We start from the raw sequence: 15,759 nt of genomic DNA on the forward strand, positions 1-15,759 counted from the left end.
TGAATGCTTAAAAAATATTCATTTCTGGACTCCATTTTATTAAGGCACAATGAATGTTCAGAAAATCTTTAACATTTTTCAAGATATTGAGTTACACAGGGTTTTGAAATATTATAGAAAAGAATACATTTTTTTACAGAGATTAAAAAATGTAATAAATTCCACTGCTAAAATGATTATAGTGGAGTACAATTAACCATACAATTAACATATAATTAACTCTAGAACTAATATATTCTGACAAGGACCAGTATACTGTTACCCTTATATGGAATGCATTTGTGTGTTTTACTGAAGTTCAAACACTCACATAATGAATATTTAGTTGTTAAATATTTTGCCACCACTGTTCTAAGGTAATACATAGTCCTCTCGTAAACAGTTGCATTTACGACAGACAGTCCATGGATAAAAAGGAAGGTTAGCCTCCTGATATCCGGTTTTACTTTTTCATGAAGTGGCCCAGAACATCCAAGGGCAGGGGGAAGATGATGGTGGAGTTCTTTTCAGCGGCAATGCTGTTGAGGGTCTGCAGGTAGCGTAGCTGCAGAGCAGAGGGAGACTCAGCGATCACTATGGAAGCTTCCTTCAGTGCCCGTGACGCGTTCATTTCTCCCTCAGCAGCTATCACCTGCACACAGAGTGAAATACAAAGATGATAGGCCCATAACTCCGTTCTTAACGTAACGACTTCTGTATGAGGTATGTCTAGTATTCTATTGTGCTTCATATACAAGTTAAAGTAGGAACATAAAAACTGCTGTCCATATGGCATTTGTTTTAAAGGTAAATTTTATGATTCACATGTTTAGGTAGCATTTAAGACAACCAACATCAAGTGATGGTAAAAGATTCTAGATAATGAGTCTAGATAATGAGCTCTAGCATAGTAGTGTGTGAAATGACTGCATTTCCCATAGTGCTCTGCTTTCTTGCGAGGGAGAAGTCTCTGACCTTAGCTCTGGCCTCACGGGCTGCCTCGGCTTCAGCCGCCATGGCCCTCTGGAGCTGATGGGGCAGCTTGACATCCTTAATCTCCACACGCTCCACCTTAATACCCCATGCGTCTGTAGCCTCATCCAGAGTCATCTGTGGGCAGGAGGGAAGTGAAAGGTTAAGTGTTGGAGTTTAGAGTCAGCACAGAGTTTGGGGATAGAATTTAGGACTTAGGGAATAATTGGCAGAGAATGCAAATGAAGATGTGTGAGGAGCTGAATTATTCCAGTACCATTTAAAGAGCACATGGAACAACCAAACAGCCTTCGTGTTATGAGTTGGGATAGATATCAGTTTCTGAGTCCAATATGTACAGTTTTCATTAAATATGAAATCTATATTTCATTTTCTCACTCTCTCTGTGTGCTTCTATTTCTTTCTGCACCCCCCACCGTCTGTCTCTTACCTGCATGCTGTGAGAAATTCCCTCACGGTCAGACAAAACTTCCGACAGGTTCTTGGTTCCCAGGACATTTCTGAGGGTGGTCTGAGCCAGCAGGCGCGTGGAGTAATCAGCACTGGACACATTCGCCACAGAGGCAATGGGATCACTGACCCGGAAGTACACCACTCCATCCACACTTACTGTCACTGAGTCCTTTGTCAAGATCTACAATCAACAAGGCATAGTGTTTTGTTTTTTTTAAAACAGGCAAGTTAAAATATTAACACATTAACAAATATTGCAGTAAAAGAATAAGGATGTGGTGATGTATACGTTCTGTAATATTGCATGTGTGATCTTGTAACAGCTTCCATAATTGAAGTGTTTGGCATACCTCTTGTGGAGGGATGTCAAACGAGACTGTTCTCATGTCCACCTTAATAAAGGAGTCTGTGCAGGGAATGATGAAGAAGATACCTAGAGATGGAGGACAGTTTGGAATACACCAGCTTCAGTTCAGGTGGCTCTTAGTGTGGATTAACCCTTACTTCCCATTTGAGTGGTCAGAGGAATCTGGACTGGACATGTGTACGTCCAGACCGGAGCCCAGGTAATTATGGGGGGGGGGGGGGATATAGGAGAGGGTAGGGTGTCACAAGAACTGTGAGAGAAGGATAATTGGTGGGAAAAATCATTTGAATATGCTCCACCTACAATGTAAATATCACATTTTATTTAGCTTTTCTAGAAATATAGCAAAATATACAAATACAGACTAGTAGAGTAACAGTAGTAATATTGGTATTATATTTGCTTACCTGGTCCCTTTGCCCTTTTGGCTGTGATCCTGCCCAGTCTGAATATAACAGCACGTTCATACTCTTTAACAATCTATAAAATAGCCATAAAGCACATTTTATAAACACCCAATCACCTGTCTCATCGTGGAACAACAAATGGTCTTAGTCCTTCCTAATAATGACAAACCCATTTGTCTCTAGAGAGTTTAATAAAAAGACTTGTTCCTATTGTCCAGCATAAATCTTGGAACCATGCAAATTAGTCATCCATCCACATGCCAGTCACAGCAGGATTTGCTTGAATAATGTACATTTTCAAATCACTGATGGCTAATACATTTACAGATGTTTTGTACAGTCAGTACTTATGATGAATTTTATTTATTTTTGTGTACTGCTACATCCAAAATGTAATGAAACAGATGCTGATAATTCCAGCGGCAATGCCTAAATCATGCCGTGGGTGAAACATTGTTTTTGAATAATCCTAGTAAGTGCATTATCACTTCAGTTGAACACATAGGCTGGGCCACCTGTCTTGTGTCAGCTCTGAGTGGACTTTTGTACCTTGATGCCAATAAAAATAGTGATTGGGAAGAACAGTATTGTGAAAAAAGCAGAGAGAGTAACGAGGATCCACCCACAGCAGCCGATGCCCCGTTTAGTCTCACCTGTAACAATTCAGAGAGAGAGAGAGAGAGAGAGAGAGAGAGAGAGAGTGTGAGTGTGAAGACTCAGAGAGAGAGAGAGAGTGAGAAAATATATCACAGCACATAGCGCCCCTACATCTTCAGTCATATTTACTATTTCAATCTCCATAGAACAGTAGATCTTTTGAAAATTCAAAATCCCTCCAAAATTAATACATTTTGTTTTGAGGCATCCTGTCATGCCTTCCACACGGACTCCGTCTCTGTTCACTGAGCCTGACACATTCACAATCTGAACTCCCTCATTCCAGGTCCTGGGATAGCCCGCATAGCACATTTAGTTTGTTCCTGACTTTTCTGACAGGATTCTGTAGGGTTGCTTTGGTACTTGGTTAATTCAGCTGAACCAGCACTTGGTCCAGATATTATACGATTCCATAGCAGCTAGTTGGCAATAAATGTTTTGTTTGTGTGTGTGTCCGTGTACGTAGCATTTCATTACATTTTTAGAATTACAATTAGCTTTGTTTTTACACTTGTTTCTTTTTTACTCTAATTTTCTGGGGGGGGTTTTTTGTTTCTTTTTAATGAGTGTGGAATTTCGCTGGCTCCGTGGTTTACTATATCGTTTACTGTAGATTCCTCTAACTTTACATCTCTGCAAAACAATATGCTCAGTCGAGTTACGTGGCTAAAACATGCACTGGCACATGATACATCTTGTAGTTTGCCTACAGCTGTCATGTGCAGATAGGCAAGACAGTGCTGGGGAAGGTGATGGGCAAAGTAGGATATTGTAAAACAACCTCAAAGCCTCATCTTCCTCTCACTTCAAGTGGAGAACTTTTAAAAATGCCCATTATGTTTCATTTTAACCTTTGTTCCATAATTTCACCAGCTACACAGGTCCTAAATAATGCAATACTAGTTAGCTATTCCAATTAGATTTAATTTCAGTTCAATATTTTATATATAGTATATTATATAGATTTACTCTCCACGCAATAAGATTATCTGGCCATATAGGCTCAGAAGGTAATTGTAGTCCTGTAAGTCTAATACATACATTTGTTTAAGGTGGTTATGCATATGTGCCACCTGCTTTAGGCAGTGTTATTTCTTATTTAAGCACTATAACATAAGATAGTGTGTTATCGTAACATCACAGGTGTCACAAGCACGAGCCAAAGGCAAGTTTTATAACTATAACTATATATATATATATATATATATATATATATATATATATATATATATATATAACTATATATATAACTATATATATATATAACTATATATATATATATATATATATATATAGTTATATAGTTATATATCTATAAAAAAATGACCTATTAATTTTATTCAGTTAAACAAAATAAAGAGAAGCAAAATGTAGTGTTAAATGTAGAGTTAAATGTAGTGTTAAATCTAGTGTTAAATGTAGAGTTAAATGTTGCTCATATTAGGGCAGCTTCTTTTGTAGTGGAAAACAATCGACCTGTATGTTTGTATGTGTGTCTGCGGGTCACACTCTCCAAACTGGCTGTGATTCAGATGTTATAAGTCATCCAATGTGTTCATTTCCAGTTTTATATTTGCACAAAATAACTAGGAGTGGGTGCATAAAGTTAGTCATTACTTAGTAATGCATCAGGAGGTGATGCAGTTTTGGTGAGAAAAATCTGTGCTGTTGTCACATGGATGATATACATCAGCACAATTAGAACAATTCTCACCCAATCAGATTGTGTAGCATAATTCATAACATTCCAGACACTTTATGACTCTTTGCCTTGTTAGCTAGTACTGCCCATAGAGTTTAAAACAGAATACTTATAACCTTTTTACCTACACATATAGAGATAAAACAAAGAAAGCAAAGCTATATAGGTATTGCAAACATCTTGTGGTATAGTCGTGAATAAAACATAAGTCTATCTGCACTGTCTGTCAGTTATGCAGCCTTATAGCATCTGTCATTGTGTTCATACTTGAAGGCCATTTATTCTCATTGAAGGTGGGTTATTCTCTTCCTATGCTTTGTGTATTCAGCCTAGGTAGATAGAATTCAGCCATACCATAAAGCCACAACAGTAGATAAGTGTAGCCCTAAAGTAGCTGACCAAAGTTTCATGTTGCGCAGGTGTTCATGTTTACCCAGCTCCTTTGGGCAAGCTCACCAGAGGACCTTTACAGTCAGCTGCAGGTCCAACTTATTCAGCAATGTATGCTGTTAGAAGCCATGGCCAGTCGTGATGTCCCTACACTATAAATAGTAACGAGATGTGTGTCCCACTCTAACTGCTCTGCATACAGACAGGCTGGAAGGCTGCATATAGCACGGTAATGCATTTTCCATGAGAGAGGTACATGGTAAGCTTGGAAGACTAGTGGCTGGAGAGAGAGAGAATATTAAAAAAGCAGAAAAGTATGACCATGGCAGAGTGACTCACTGATCAAGTCCTCTTTGCTTCTGTTTTCTTTCTGTGCCCGACCCTCCATTTCCATTCAGACCGCTTGTGTAGAACAGAGTGTGTGTGGGGGGGCAGGTTACTGCTATTTGAGCTGCAGAGGTGGAGCTTATCTAAAAGGAGTGTCATTAGGAAATTCCTGACCAAGTTAAAAGCCCCGTGACTCACTTATGCTACTATAAATCATTGCACAACGTGTTAATTTTTTTCTCATATAATATTGCACTTTGTTGTACATAGCCTCTTATGTAGGTAACTAATTCTGACTGTGGTTGCTCCAGATGCAGTAAGAGCATATGTGCGGTTCAATAGGTCAATGATTAACACATTAAAACGAATTAAATCATCATGCCTAATACATGAAAAAATCTATTGGATTGTAAGAAATATATATTTCGATTTTAACCAGCATTTACTTTTACTTTAAATACTGAGTTATTTAACTTTTAACTGTGTAGGATAAAGAAATAAATCAGTCTGGTTGTAATTTTCGTTTTCCTCCTTAATAGTCCCATCTCTTTCTCTCACACAGAGACAGTGTATCTGGAAAGTATTCACAGAGCTTCACTTTTTCCACATTTTATGTTACAGCCTTATTCCAAAAAGAATTAAATTCATTTTTTCCCCTCAAAATTCTACACACAATACCCCATAATGACAAAGTGGAAAATGTTTGTTTGGAATTGTTGCAAATTTATTACAAATAAAAAAACAAAAAAAAAATTTAAATATCACATCTACATAAGTATTCACAGCCTTTGCCAGGACACTCAAAATTGAGCTCAGGTGCATCCTGTTTCCACTGATCATCCTTCAGTTGTTTTGACAACTTGATTGGAGTCCACCTGTGGTAAATCCAGTTGATTGGACATGATTTGGAAAGGCACACACCTGCCTATATAGGGTCCCATAGTTGACAGTACATGTCAGAGCACAAACCAAGCCATGAAGTCCAAGGAATTGTCTGTAGACCTCCGAGACAAGATTGTATCGAGGCACAGATCCAGGGAAGGGTACAGAAAAACTTCTGCAGCATTGAAGGTCCCAATGAGCACAGCGGTCTCCATCATCCGTAAATGGAAGAAGTTTGGAACCACCAGGACTCTTCCTAGAGCTGGCCGCCTGGCCAATCTGAGTGATCTGGGTAGAAGTGCCTTAGTCAGGGAGGTGACCAAGAACCCAAGGGTCACTCTGAAAGAGCTTCTGCATTGCTCTGTGGAGAGAGGAGAACCTCCCAGAAGGACATCCATTTCGGCAGCACTCCACCAATCAGGCCTGTATGGTAAGAGTGGCCAGACTGAAGCCTCTCCTCAGTCAAAGGCACAAAACAGCCCACTTGGAGTTTGCCAAAAGGTACCTGAAGGACTCTCAGACCATAAGAAACAAAATTCTCTGGTCTGATAAAACAAAGATTGAACTCTTTGGCCTGAATGCCAAGCGTCATTTCTGGAAGAAACCAGGCACTGCTCATCACCTGGCCAATACCATCCCTACAGTGAAGCATGGTGGTGGCAGCATCATGCTGTAGGTTTTTCTTTTGTCAGCAGGAACTGGGAGACTAGTCAGAGTTGAGGGAAAGATGAATGCAGCAATGTACAGAGACATCCTTGAAGAAAACCTGCTCCAGAGAACTCTGGACCTCAGACTGAGGCAAAGGTTCATCTTCCAACAGAACAATGACCCTAAACACACAGCTAAGATAACAAAGGAGTGGCTTCAGAACAACTTTGTGAATGTTCTTGAGTGGCCCAGCCAGAGCCCAAATTTGAACCCGATTGAACATCTCTGGAGATATCTGAAAATGGCTGTGCCCCAATGTTCCCCATCTAACTTGATGGAACTTGAAGTTCTGCAAAGAAGAATGGGAGAACCTGCCCCAAAATAGATGTGCCAAGCTTGTAGCATCATACTCAAAGACTTGAGGCTGTAAATGCTGCCAAAGGTACTTCAACAAAGTATTGAGCAAAGGCTGTGAATACTTATGTACATGTGATATTGAGATTTGAGATAGATAGATTTGTTTGCAACAATTCCAAACAAACTTTTTACTTTGTCATTATGGGGTATTGTGTGTAGAATTTTGATGTAAAAAATGAATTTAATCCATTTTGGAATGAGGCAGTAATATAAAACGAGGAAAACGTGAAGTGCTGTGAATACTTTCCTGATGCACTGTACGTATTGCCCAATGAAGCATGAACTGGGAAGAACATGTTAAAAAGCCTCGTGACTCATAATGTGAAATCAGATGCCTGTGATGTCACTCCTACATTAGTGCCACTCACTACTTTATAACCATTCATATGTATATACAAGTGAGTTTTTTTCCACTTCTGTTGTGGTGACATTGTGTCCTCAAAATCTACTTTAGTCCAGTTTGCATGACTTTTCAGACTTTCATACATTTCTAAAATGAAGTCATGCTTTACAGCATAAAAATATTACACCCCAACAAATAGTCTAACAAAAGATTTGGCTCAAACCAAACCAATATGTAGAAAAAAAGGATTTATTTCATAATGCTAAACAAACTAGCCTACACCTACCATTGTCTCTAGTACAGTATTTTGATAGTCATCGACTTCATCTAGAAACAAATATATGAATCCTGTTTATCCAACTTCTATACAGACACCAGGATGTTAAAAAAAAGCTTAAAAAAAAGATTCAAAGCCTAGCACATGTAAAACACACATTTACCAGCTGTTTAACCCAGTTTCAAGGCTATTTACACATACAGTAAAATCCTATGCCTGGTTTGTCAGAAATTCAGGACGTTTCATGTTAACAGTCCCCTTTACAGCTTCTCCAAATCATTACATCTATATTTTTTCAGAATTAAATGACCATTAAAAATTACCTTGATGCTAACTGAAGGCCTACTAAAACCAAACAAAAAAAAAAGGTATAGTACTGTAGAATTAATTTCTTTCATTAATTCCAACAATGATGACACTTATTCCAATTGTTAATCCATTAATATCAAGTTTAGCTTTATACTTTTAGTGGCCAGTCTAGAGGTCATGCTACCCAGGAGAGCTGCCGACCATAGGGCCCATCGTTTTATTGCCCTCTCCCTCCGTCTCCGTTTTCCACAAAAGCTGAGAGTAAGAAGCACAAACAGCCTCCTGCGCCCTCGCCATCTCAAGTCAGCGCGCCTTCAAGGTCAGCATCCCTCGACCTCACCCATGTCCGCTATTCAACACATGCTCCCAAACCACCGTTGACTCCCTTCCGCCCGCCGAGGTCCCGTGTGTGCTGGGTCACTGCCAGCCCAGCTGGGGGTGCAGGCCCGGCTGCAGGGGGAAAGGAGCGCCTGCGGATGGTGGGTAGCTGCCAAAGCCGTTTGCTTGGGGTGGGAAGCTGTCCAGCGCAGACGCAGTATGAGCCTGAAGAAACACACACACACACACACACACACACACACACACACACGCACACGCACACGCACAGTGGGGTTCACACTAGTCGAAGCAATTTCTTGACTCGTGCATGACTCGTTCGTAAAAGGAAAAGAGAACCTTTCACAGGAGTCGGCATAAAATTACAAACACTAAATGTGTTCATTCCGGCTTAGTAACGAATCGCAATTCAAGGAAAAGTCTAAAAACGAAGGTATTCTTAATTCAAAAAGCAACACGGTAAGAAAACTGTGTGTTGCTCCCAGGACCACTGTCTTCACTGAAAACCAAACAAATGAACTGCCAAGCCACTAAAAACCGAGCTAAAAGAAAATATGTTATGACTTAGCAGTAACTTGCATCTTAAAGTGACAGTATTCAAAAGGTTATGAACATAACCCAAAACCGAAAGTGCTTTGGCTCCCACACACACATTTGAAGTGACATACACCAGCAACACAGAGGGGAACGATTAGGAGTGTGACAATACACACATTTTTAGGGGCAATACAATTTTCAATTCCAGGGTGATGATTAACACACAAAATATCAAAAATCAAACTTAATTTGTCGATTCTAGAGAGCTCTAACTATAGACTGCACAGATTATTTTAAATTTTTGCTTCAAAACAAGACTGCACAGCAGCATACTTTATAAGAGTGCAGCTGCCTCAAATTTTTACATAGCATACGTGTGTAAATTTCAATAGTGTTTTAAATGTCATTTATTAATTTTAAATGTGATTTATTAATGACATTTAAGAATGATGTTATGCTTTTGTGGTTGCCATGTTAAGAGTTCTATCAGGACCCATAGATGACTCTTACAGTTGGAAAGCAAAGGACTGAATGGAGCCGAGAGACATTTTATGGGACGGTGAGTGAACACTTCTGGAATCTTTCGGGAGCGCTGACTGTAGGTGCTGGGGTACCTGCAGCAGCGCGGATTGCATGGCTGGGTTGTGGAGGCCTGAGAGCGCGGCTGGGGCAGGGCTGGAGGTAAAGCCTGGCATTCCTGCAGGAAAAGACAGCAGTCCTGGGAACGTTGCACCTCCTGGGGCCTGGAGCCCACTGCTGCACTCAAACAAGAAAAAAAACCAAACATCTTTTGTGCATGCGGGTATACATAGTTTTGATTATATTATCAGCCATGTAGTCTCCATGCTTAGGTAAGCAAAGGGGTTTGTTTGTTTTGTTTTGGGTTTTTTTTACTTAAGAAGAATGCATTTACTAAAATAATGTCAGAGCTTTGAACTCGACACATTTTTAAAAAACATACTTCTATTGTGCTCTAAGAGAGGAACAAAATTTAACACTAAAAGATTTATTTATAAGTGGACCAAATCTGTCTTTCATAGCTTTACTACACAAACTATTGCCCCATCCTAAAACTTTCCATATCCTATTTATGTTATAGTATATCTCTCTGGTAATGCAAGTAAAAAGCAGACTTTTAGCTACGGAAGAAGCATATAACGTGGAATTGAAAATCAAGACGTTCTGTAATCTCAGTCATTCGTATAGTGCAAATCTTAAGTAATTTACTAACATTAAGTCACTTAAGTAAATGTATTGTTTTGTTTCACTAATATTCTGCAGAAGTGCCTTGTGCTGTGAACTGTAATAGATGGGGTGTTGGGAGTATTCAGAGACATCACTCAGAATCTTTAAGAGTAGGCTACTAGGTTTCAAAGTCTTGATTTTGCCTCATGACCAAAGGTTAACAGAAATATTGCCCAACCATGGCTAAATATATTATAAACCACGTTGCAGGTACAGATACTCCAATACTATGATAACATGGCTAAGATCCATCAGTCGACAAATACCACAGAAACTACTCTGTATGCTCAGTAGTCAAATGCAGTACCCACCCAGGCTGGCCCACCAGAGCAGGGTTGAAGTTGGAGCTGAATGCGGAGGCGAAGCCCGGAAGCACGGGTGAGGTGGAGGGCACGCCCGCGGCCGCAGCTGCTGCCACAGCTGCTGCCTGGAGAGGGGCCACCGAGGCCACCGACGACGAGGCCCCTGGGAGCCCCATGAAGGAGGAGAGCACAGGACTACCGGCCGCAGGGGTGCCCGAGCCCCCGAAGCCAGGGAAGGCCGGGCTGGCCCCCGGGGCCAGCCCCGGGAAGATGGAGGCAGCCGTGGTCAGTCCTAGGCTAAAGGCGGAAGAGGCTGCAGCCCCGGCGGGGTCGAGGCCAGAGTAGGCGGTAGAGGGTGGCAGCGGGGCAGAAGAGACAGAGGAGTGCATGGAGGACTGGGCTCCAGGCAAGGGGGAGGCTGTGGACAGTGAGGGGAAGTGGGAGAGGCCAGGGAACGGTGGGGCAGGGCTGCCTCCGGCCTGCGAGGACAGGGTGCTAGGGAGACCCTGCAGGCCGGCCATGACTGCAGATGCGGGCAGGGAGGGCTGCGGGGAGGCGCTGCTGTGGCTCAGGCCCAGGGAGCGCGCCAGGGTGGCAGAGTTTGGCATCGCCAGAGAGCTCAGCGATGGAGTGCCCGAGCGGGATGACGGCCCTTTGAAGGCAGAGGGCACAGGGCTGTTGCTGCCACTGCCACCGCTGTGCTGGCTCACTGAGCCCAAGGGCTGCTCACCGTACCCCACGCCAGCCTGACTCGTGGGGCCAGGGGATGGCTTGGGGCTGGGGGCGCAAGAGGTCCCGGGTCCACCTGCTGGTAGAGCCCCCGGGCCCTGCAAGTTGGGGGTGGAGCGGCCAGGAGGCAGTGCCTGCAGGCCTGAGGGCGTGTAGCTTCGGATGACCGAATGCGGCACGTTGGAGGGTTTAGCCTGCCCTGGGGCCAACTGGGGCTCGCCAGATGGAGAGAAGCCCTTGACAGAGGACAGCACCGCAGCCTGGGAAGACAGAGAGTCTGCCATACCCCTAGGACTGAGAATGGGGGCCCCCGAAGGCGTTCCCGAACGGGACGGACCATGGAAAGCTGGAGGGGGGGCACCCACCCCAGGTCCTCCGGGCAGACCGGAAGGGGTGTGAGCCTTGATAACAGAAGGAGTGTCTCTGCCAGAAGGTGGCCCAGCAGAGAGGCCAGAGGGAACAGGAGTGCTGTAGCCACTAGGGTTAGGGGCAACCTGAGGAGAGCCAGTAGGCATAGGAGGGCTTTTGATGACCGAGGAAGAAGTGGTGGGAGAATGACTAACAGGGTTCTGAGAAGGAACCATACCCGGGAAGACGGGGGTGATTGGAGTTGTGGGCTGAGACTGAGAGGTGCCGGGAGTGGGAGGAGCTGAATTAGGAGGGGAGACGGTGGACGTGCCGGAGCCACCAGAGCTAGAGGTCTGCTGACTGACGGGTCGAGCATAAGCTGAAACAAAAACAAGAAATTGGTTTGCTAATGCAGAGAAAGGGCGAAAGTAACTGCAAACTGAAATGGTGTTCCGCTGTACAACATGGCCAGATACAACAAGCAAAGCTGCATACCGACTACTCTCCAGTTACCCTGATTCAATGCTGCTACCTTATTCTGACAGATGAAGTCAATTTTATGACCTCAAACAACAGGAAACCCAGAACAGAAGGGAACAACATGTCCTACTTAGAAAAACCACAACAAATTTATTAAAAGGTTGTCAAACCACAAAGACTCGCATCAACAGCTCCTGATGTCAAACTGAAAATCAGGGTTCAAGAGAGGGAGATGTGTGTTCTAGTGACCCCTCATGACATTACCTTAAGTAAGGCACAATAAGCATTCATATGGCCATTTAATGCACGGAACCTAAATGCTGTTATATCTTACTTATCCCAGTAGATTTTAATGATGTTCCTCTTTAAAACTAAACTTCAGACTATACAAAATTTGCATCCCAACTGTACACTTTATTATTTTTTTATTTTCGTTATCTCCAAAGCTTTTTTTTTTTTTTGACAGAATCCCTGTCACAGTATTACACAGAAGATAAAATCACTGTTAAATTAACACTTGGCGCGGCTCTGTAGCTGGACTTTTATAAAGACCGAAAGTCAGAGTTAGCTCTGGATAACAAGGAGCACGACCATAGGCTAGCAGCATGCTGGCTGCAGGAGGAAAGCACAGCAGAGCGCACGCTAGAGCAGGGCAGGTGCAGTTCTGGCACAGGGGCAGTTAGCATGGCTTGCTAAAGCAGCAGCAAAAGCGCTAACAGCGGCGGCGGCCGTGGTTGGGTCGTACCTGCCGACTTTGGAGTGGCACTGTAGGGTGGGGGGGGCACGCTGGCTGTGATGACCCCTCCCACTGTCACCAGGCCTGCGTTGTTGTACGCACCTGAGCAGGAGGGGAGGGGAACAGAGGGGCATGCCACTCTAAAAACACCAACTCGCCAGAGTCTCAATGCGCAAATCAGCTTGCACACACACACCCCCACCCCATTCACCCGCACTGCCATGAATTATAAGCTCCAGGTCACCTTCTCTCTCTAGTTTAGTGACTCCTGTCCATCACTGTAAGAATGCCATGTCTCTCTGTACCTCTCTGTAGGAAGAGAAACGCTACCTTTTTTTTTTAATCCCCCCAATGGAAAAACAACTTGTACATTTATTTAATCGGGGTAATAACACTGAGATCTTACCTACCTCCCTCTCTCTCCTCCTGGTCAGTACACCATTTCTGCCTCCCTCTAGCTCTAAGTCTTTCTAGCATGACCTCCTGTCGATGTCCCCTTTAGGAGCAACACGCCTGGTCGGTCAGTCCCTCGCCATCTCTCAACACTAGATCATGTCTATTTCTCTTGCACATGCAGTCTGTTTGAGCTGCTTAAGAAAACCTTACTTGGTGCAATAGTGGCGTGAGGCCTGCAGGGCGGGATGGGGTACGGTATAGGCCTGTGTGGATTGTAGCTTGATGGAGACTGTTCAAAAAAAGAAAGGGCACAATCTCTGACGCAAGACTTTTAAATACATTTCCATGATTATACCAAACAACAATTTAATCATTATAATACTGAAGATAATAATTAAAAACTACCAAGGAAATTATACAAAATTTACTCTGAGCACATGAAAGGACACGGACCGGTTTGCTGGGTCCAACGATGCGGCTGGCAATCCCCTTCCCCTCTGCGTTCACCTCCTCACCCTCTTTCCTGGGAGGGATTCCCTTAGAAATGGCGAAACATTTCACAACCGTCAAATGAGATCAATAACACTGTGAGCTACAGCAGTTTTGGTGAGCAGCCAAGTGCAGTGTGCAGGCTGGCTGTCTACTTACAGGAAAGGCTCCAGTCACCTGGCTGGGTTTGCCTTTAGGATAAGGGTTTCCGGGGATCATCCCACAGGATGAGATCATCGCCACAGGGGCCTTGCATCCCACTTTACACACCTAAATAGAGTTCATAAAACACACATTCAATGCAGGCTCAGTTTTTGGGTTACCATATTTGAACAACGTGCATATATCACAAAAATTTGAATCATTAATGGCATAAAGTAACCTTTACATAAGATCATAAAGTGTTATTAAGTTCTAGAAGAAACAGTTCAGCTAAGACTGAATAATGTAAATCCTAAAATGTAAAACCCAAATACATTTGTGGCACAAAATCTTCAGAGCACATTAAATTGTTTCACCTGCTCAAGGATCCGTCGTGCACGTTTCTTCTCCGAGAGGTTAACACGAAACTGATCTTCCACGGGGCGGTAATTATGGGCATCAGATATATTCCTGTCAGTGAAATAATACTACTCTTAAAAACTGAATAAAACAAATTAAGAACTGAAGAATTTTGAGAATTACTGAAACTGCATTTTGTCTGTAGATACTTCTTGGCCCCTAGTCCCAAGTAACTTACAGTGCAATCAGCTCCAACACAAAGAGTTTATCCTTTGAGAATGTGAAAGTGTTCAAAATGTTAGCAACCTTGGTTGTAGGAATGGCCACCATTTTCTAAGAGAAAGAAACACTTGTTTATCAAACTTATTACAATTATTTGTCATTATCATCAGTAAATTAATGCTTCTGGCAGAGGACAGCTAAAACTGGCACTGCAATGATTTTAACAGAATTACAAAAATGACTTACATGTTGAAAGGCTTTTACTGCCTTTATTTGAGGTTCTGCCCAGGAGAAATATTTCAGAATGTCAATCACCTAATGTTAGGATAGGGCAGAAACAACATTACTTAGCCATCGGCTTCACAGCAAATGAAGCACAAATGCATTATAAGATGCCCTTTTGATTTACCTGTTCACTGGAGAAATACCCATGCACCTGTTCTATCGCTTTGATCCTCTGATCAGTCAAAACACACTGAAGACAGCAAAGATAACTTTAGATCTTTTGAATAGATTTGCTGTTGAACAAATACATATACGTATGCCCATTAACCCATCCTCTTTTAATGCGTAGTACTGCATATTAAATTGTGTATTTACCTTTCTTATTTCGTCCAAGACGATGTCAAAAGATTTCTTGTCCATGCTGAATACCGCTACGTTGCAAGAAAACGTTCCTTGCCAAATGATACAACCTAATCGATCTATCCTTAGATTAAAAATAATTCGGTAAATGGTAATTTAGCAAGATAGCGTTAGAGGGGGTAATTAAGACAAGTTCTGCTATTGCATTTTGCAGCAGTCAATTCATTAGTAATGCAAATATTAATTCATGAATATCCCGAAAATATGTAGTTATGCTTCAAATAGCTAGCATAGCCATCAACCTAGGCAGCTGGACTGCTTCATTCTGGCAGGCTCTCAGCACACCAACTTCTTTAGCTAGCTTGTCTGACATGGTCCCTAAAAATAGAAAACATGTGTAAATTCGGAATTCGCGTCTCTCGTATGCACGTAACGACGGGAGTGCATTCAGGTGCATTTACGCTAATACAGAAAACGAGAGGAACAAACGACCATAATTTCCATTTTGCTAGTTAGCTACACATCTGTTGTCATCGTGGGTAGCTCGCGAGCGTCTCGCTTGCAGGAAGTACGTATGTACGACTTCCGCGTTAGGGCCCCTGATTGTCGCGCGTGCGCTCGAGAAATGCCGGAGTTCACAGATTCACGGAGTTTAAACCTGTTTCTGCTGGCAAACACAAGATGTAATTTATCTGTACGTGG

The 15,759-nt window shown here is 42.6% G+C and overlaps 2 protein-coding genes across 3 annotated transcripts; both read right to left on the bottom strand.

Moving 5' to 3' along the window:
* Window positions 1–17: 17 nt before the first annotated feature.
* stoml3b (stomatin (EPB72)-like 3b) lies at window positions 18–5,357 on the bottom strand. Its single transcript, XM_027016147.1, has 7 exons — window positions 5,288–5,357; window positions 2,749–2,852; window positions 2,200–2,272; window positions 1,776–1,858; window positions 1,403–1,606; window positions 955–1,089; window positions 18–631 (listed from the first exon to the last, which is right to left on the bottom strand). Exons 1-7 carry the CDS (start codon window positions 5,340–5,342, stop codon window positions 443–445), a joined length of 843 nt encoding a protein of 280 aa, XP_026871948.1. The 5' UTR covers window positions 5,343–5,357; the 3' UTR covers window positions 18–442.
* A 2,439-nt stretch (window positions 5,358–7,796) lies between these two features.
* Window positions 7,797–15,621, bottom strand: proser1 (proline and serine rich 1). 2 transcript variants are annotated; one of them, XM_027016152.2, is made up of 12 exons: window positions 15,073–15,621; window positions 14,882–14,947; window positions 14,719–14,787; window positions 14,489–14,583; window positions 14,268–14,361; window positions 13,909–14,019; window positions 13,714–13,797; window positions 13,471–13,549; window positions 12,874–12,966; window positions 10,581–12,027; window positions 9,639–9,780; window positions 7,797–8,694 (listed from the first exon to the last, which is right to left on the bottom strand). In XM_027016152.2, the coding sequence occupies exons 1-12, from the start codon at window positions 15,115–15,117 to the stop codon at window positions 8,569–8,571; spliced, it is 2,451 nt and encodes an 816-aa protein (XP_026871953.2). In that variant the 5' UTR covers window positions 15,118–15,621; the 3' UTR covers window positions 7,797–8,568. The 2 variants fall into 2 exon arrangements, with proteins under 2 accessions (XP_026871953.2, XP_035391752.1); XM_035535859.1 differs by lacking the exon at window positions 12,874–12,966.
* Between the last annotated feature and the right edge of the window lie 138 nt (window positions 15,622–15,759).

Source organism: Electrophorus electricus, chromosome 17 (genome assembly GCF_013358815.1).
Source record: "Electrophorus electricus isolate fEleEle1 chromosome 17, fEleEle1.pri, whole genome shotgun sequence".
In the NCBI taxonomy this organism is placed as follows: domain Eukaryota; kingdom Metazoa; phylum Chordata; class Actinopteri; order Gymnotiformes; family Gymnotidae; genus Electrophorus; species Electrophorus electricus.